Raw genomic sequence first — 5067 nt, forward strand, 5'->3', positions numbered from 1 at the left:
CTCCTGTGCGTTTAAAGAACAAAGAATAGTCATAATTTATGAAGAATATCCTTTAAAGCTTAGAGCTCTTGCCATTGCCTAGACGCTTGCTTTAAACCATATAGTGACTTCTTCAAAAGACAAACATGTTTAGGACTAGGAGGATCCAAACCTGCTGGAAATCTCATATATACCTCTTTTTGCAAATCTCTATGCAAGAATGCATTGTTCACATCTAGCTGAGAAACATTCCAATCTTTCTTGGCTGCAACAGTGAGCAGACACCTTATAGTTGTCATCTTCACCACTGGTGAAAAAGTCTCACTGTAATCTATTCCTTCTCTTTGAATATCCCCCTGACCACCAACTTTGCCTTCAACCTTTCAACTCTGCCATCTGATAAGTGCTTTACCTTGTACACCCATTTACAAGGTAAAGCTCTTTTCCTTTTAGGTAATTCAACCACATCCCACGTGTGGTTGTCTTCTAGAGCTTTAATTTCTGCATTCATAGCTTTTATCCATCCTGGATGTTGACAAGCCTGACTAAAAGTAGAAGGTTCTGTTAGGGTATAAAGGGATTGCATTACATGTTGGTTATTAGGTGAGAGAGATGAAAAACAGTACTCAGTAGGTTGACAGGGTTGAGCAAAACAGGTTGTGGCTAAATCCGTGAACATGATGCTGTTACACACAAAGTCTTTCAGGTAGATTGGTTGTGTAGAAACTCTTCCTGATCTCCTCAATGGCATATGTTATTTAGGTGCAGAAGAAAGTGTCCTGGTGTGTGAGGACTCTAGGCTAGGAGAGACTAGAGTTGGTGATTGTGGAGAAGCTGAATGGTGATGAGAAATGTGAGGGGGACTTGATGATTGTGGTAAAAAATATCTACTGCATCATATTCTGAAGAAGTAGGTTGTGTTTCATCTTGGAATGTGGTTGAATAGGTAGGTTATGTGGTGAAAATTGAAGTTGGAAAAATAGGATGGTGTGCTGTGTTTGTTTCTGTAAAGGGAAAATGTGACTCATGAAATTCCACATCCCTAGACACAAATACTTTTCTTGTGGACAGCTCCAGAAGTTTGTATCCTTTTTGTTGAAGAGGGTAACCAAGTAAAACACAAGTTGTTGCCCTCTCATCAAACTTCCCTCTTCCCTATTTCAAAGTAGAGGCATAGCATAGACATCCAAAATTCCTCAAATAGTCATACTTGGGTTTGTGATGAAATAGGACCTCATATGGTGTCTTTCCTTGAAGAACATTAGAAGGCAACCTATTAATAATGTGTGTGGCAATCAGAATAGATTCACCCCAATATGACATAGGCAGCCTGGATTGAAATATTAGACCTCTAGCAATTTCTAAGATATGTCTATGTTTCCTCTCAACAATTCCATTTTGTTGAGGTGTTGCTACACAAGACACCTGGTGCACAATTCCTTCTGAAGCAAGAAAAGTTGCTTCTTGTGTCCCTTTCCCCAATTCTAGAGCATTATCAGACCTTATCATTTTCACATTTGCATTGAACTGTCTTGCAACCATGGACAAGAAAGATTTAAGCATGGAAAATGCATTGCTCTTAGAAGACAACAAAAATGCCCATGTTCCTCTACTATAGTCATCTACTATAGTAAGAAAATATCTGAACCCATTATAGGTATTAGACTTGTAAGGTCCCGATGTATCTATATGTATGAGATCAAAAACATTTCTAGATTTAATGGTGCTGACAGGGAAAGGTTTCTTTGTCTACCTAGACTTAGGACAAACATCACAAATAAAATCAGAGTTTGAGTCACAATAAAGAAAATCTAAATATTTCATTTCTAAAAATGGGGGATGTCCCAACCTTACATGCCAAAGTTTAACATCAGGAATAGCATTAACATGAACAGGACTAGAAAAAGACATAGACTCTGAAATAAAATTTCTTCCTTTTTGAATTGAAGATACATTACTACTGAATATACCCTTAAACTTAAGATTACTAGGTTCCAATATGTAGAGTCCCTCTCTAACTTCACCAAAAGCTTGTGGACTCTTCATTGAAAGGACCTGCAATACACACCTAATAGATGTGAATAAGACATCATATTTGAACTAAATGCAAAACCTATGTACTGACAATAGGTTGTATTTGAAATATGGAACATGTAAGACATTGTTTAAGACATGACCTGGTAGGATAGAAACACTTCCTATATGAGTAACAATTACCTTGAAGGAATTAGGTAAATTGATGTTCAAAGGAACATGAAGTTGAGTTAGAAATAAGAAAGAATTGGGATCAAAACACATATGCTCTAAAGCACCTGAATCAATGATCCAGGTGTCAGAATTTAGAGTGGTAAACACTGAACCTGAGTATTTTAGAATAGTACCAGCAACTGCATTAGCATTGATTCCTGAATTTCCTGCTTGTGCCAACTTTGCCTGCTTATACATGCTTACCATTTCTGCAAGTTGTTCCTTGTTAAGTTGTTGCCCAAAATTGTTGTTGTTTTCAGTATTCTGTCCTGTCTGATTTTCATTATCTTCATGTGTCAGAACTGCATTTGTCTTGATCTGATTTTGATAGTTCTTTTGATTGGTAAACTCAAAATCATCTAGAAATCCAATGATTCTGTAGCAATCTTCTTGAGTATGCTCTGTTTTTTCACAAAAGTACAAGACACATTTGGATTGTACCTCTTCTTTGCCTTAAACTTCTGCTGTGGTTTGGTGAACTTCTGTCCTGAATTATTATATTTTGTTCCCATTGTTGCTGTTCTTTGTGCTTGGTTCCTGTTTTTCTGAAAGTTTCTCCCCTGCCCTGTCACCATAAAAGCTGCAAAATCAGCTAAAAGTTGTGCATTAGGTTGTTTCACTTCTCCTGCTGCCATAAATGACAATGAATCTGAGTTGAAATGTGCGTTTGCATAAACCTCTCTTTGATTTTCATCTTGCAAGAAAAGAAAATATGCAACATCTATGCTAGGCAAAGCATTCATCATGAGTATGTTTCCTCTTGCTTGTGCATAGATGTCATTCAATCCCATTAGGAATTGAATCAACCTCTGATCTTCAAGTGACTTTGTTAATTTGGCTTTTCTTTCGCAAGTACAGACACAAGAACAACATATGACAACATTTAAAGCATCCAATTCATCCCACAATCGTTTGAGTTTAGTGAAGTATCCTGCAATATCACTATTTCCTTGCACTGATCCCGACATCTCTTTTTGCAAATGATATAGCTTGGCTCCATTTGATTTTTCAAATCTCTGCTCCAAGCTATCCCAAAGCTCCTTCGCAGTTTTGGAGTGTATCACACTATCTGTGATATCCTTAGAAAGGGCATTTAGAATCCAGGAAATCACCATGTCATTGACACAGCTCCATTGTTCTTGATCTGGGGAACTCAGATCTGGAGATTTGCATGCTCCATTGATAAACCCAAGTTTCTTCTTAGCTGATAGAGACAACAAAATGGACCTCCTCTATCCTGGATATCCTTTTCCATCAAACAAGGTGTTGACTAGAGTCATCCCAGGAGAATCAGAATTGTTGAGATAAAATGGGTGATTGATATCATAACTCACAGCTTTTGCAGCGTTGCTGGTATCTGCAGTTTTGGCTGTGTCACCCATTTTAGATTGGTGAAGATGAGTTGATGTAGAAGATGAGATGATGTAAATAGTCTAGATAATTGAACTGTTGGATCGAGCTAGGTGCTCTGATACCATGAACGAATTTGAAGAATGAATTCTGAAAATATCTCTATGTATTATCACTTTCATGTACATGTAGATATACACTTGCTAAGGAATAAAAGAATGAGCACAAAAAGAAAAATTTGTACACTTGTCATATTCTAACTTGCCCACTGATAACTAACTTATATTCCCTCATATGACATTCACGTGATGGAAGCTTCTAGTACTATTACTATCAGGTGGTCTTTATATAACTAATCATGAATTTAGCTTGTTTGATCCAAAGGCCTTGCCTTCTCCACGTGTCTATCCAAAGTCGACCAAATATAACCTATTGACTTAGGTTATATCGAAAACTTTGGTCTGAAACCATCTCTGTTAGGCCTGCTTCTTCTTCATCTCATATTCTTCTCTATCTATAGATGAACCACCATGAAAATCAGAAGTATGATGGGGCTTTTTCTTTTTAACACTTATTATCATTGTAGCATCGGAATCAATATTTAGTATAGGTGGCGTGTTCTTACAAAGTATAGAAGTTGCATTTATTATGAAAATATCCTAACACTTGTTACTACTTGAAATTGGCTGCACAATATTTTCCAAACTCAAACTGGTAATATTTTTTTTATGTGAATTTAAATATTATTGATTTTTAAAATTTAATTATTCTTAATATTTAACTAATTAATTTTGCATATGAATTGTCGATGTAGATGAAAGTGAAGATGTTAAGACAACCTTGTCACAAGCGGATTCAAATGTGTTTGATGAAGATGATGTGTTGGATATCTCATAAGCATCATGAACATTCTCTTGAATAGTTTGTTTTGAGTTTTGACTTTTAGTGAACGAAATATAGTCTTGTCTTTTACTTTTTTAGTGTTTATTGTGATATATTGGAACAATATAAAAGGTTATTAAGTTTTGTGAATTTTTTCCAATAACATATTTTTAACTTTTAAATAATTATCTTTTTTTAGGTCAAAACTTAAAGAAAAAATATAAAATTATATTTTTAAAAATGATGTGCCGACCCGTAAGGGGCCTGCGACCCACATAGGGTTGGAGCGGGCTGACCATTATAAGGCCCATCAAAATGGTGGGCTAGCCTAGCCCAACCCGTCAATTACTAAAGCTCACGTAGGCTGGGCTGGACTAGCCCGGCCCATATTGACCGCTCTGGTGATATTGTTACTTCACAAGTAGCCGTGAATGAATTTACTTACTACATAAATAATCAAATGAAGTTATTTTCTTTTTCACCTTCCTTTGTTGCTTTGTTGGTACTTGGTACTCGGTAGTAAAAAGTTATATTATTTACTTCAAATTTTCTTGGAATTAAGAGGATATTTCTAGTTCATCAATAAAAGGGTTATTTATTGTGAATTAT

General features: G+C 36.0%; 1 protein-coding gene across 1 annotated transcript; it reads right to left on the reverse strand.

The window, feature by feature from the left end:
* Positions 1-310: 310 nt before the first annotated feature.
* Positions 311-3608, reverse strand: LOC107795030 (uncharacterized). The gene is made up of 8 exons (XM_075220567.1): positions 3561-3608; positions 2648-3458; positions 2361-2585; positions 2197-2291; positions 1834-2034; positions 1213-1728; positions 1036-1134; positions 311-520 (listed from the first exon to the last, which is right to left on the reverse strand). The coding sequence occupies exons 1-8, from the start codon at positions 3606-3608 to the stop codon at positions 311-313; spliced, it is 2205 nt and encodes a 734-aa protein (XP_075076668.1).
* Between the last annotated feature and the right edge of the window lie 1459 nt (positions 3609-5067).

Source organism: Nicotiana tabacum, chromosome 8, assembly GCF_000715075.1.
Source record: "Nicotiana tabacum cultivar K326 chromosome 8, ASM71507v2, whole genome shotgun sequence".
NCBI lineage: Eukaryota > Viridiplantae > Streptophyta > Magnoliopsida > Solanales > Solanaceae > Nicotiana > Nicotiana tabacum.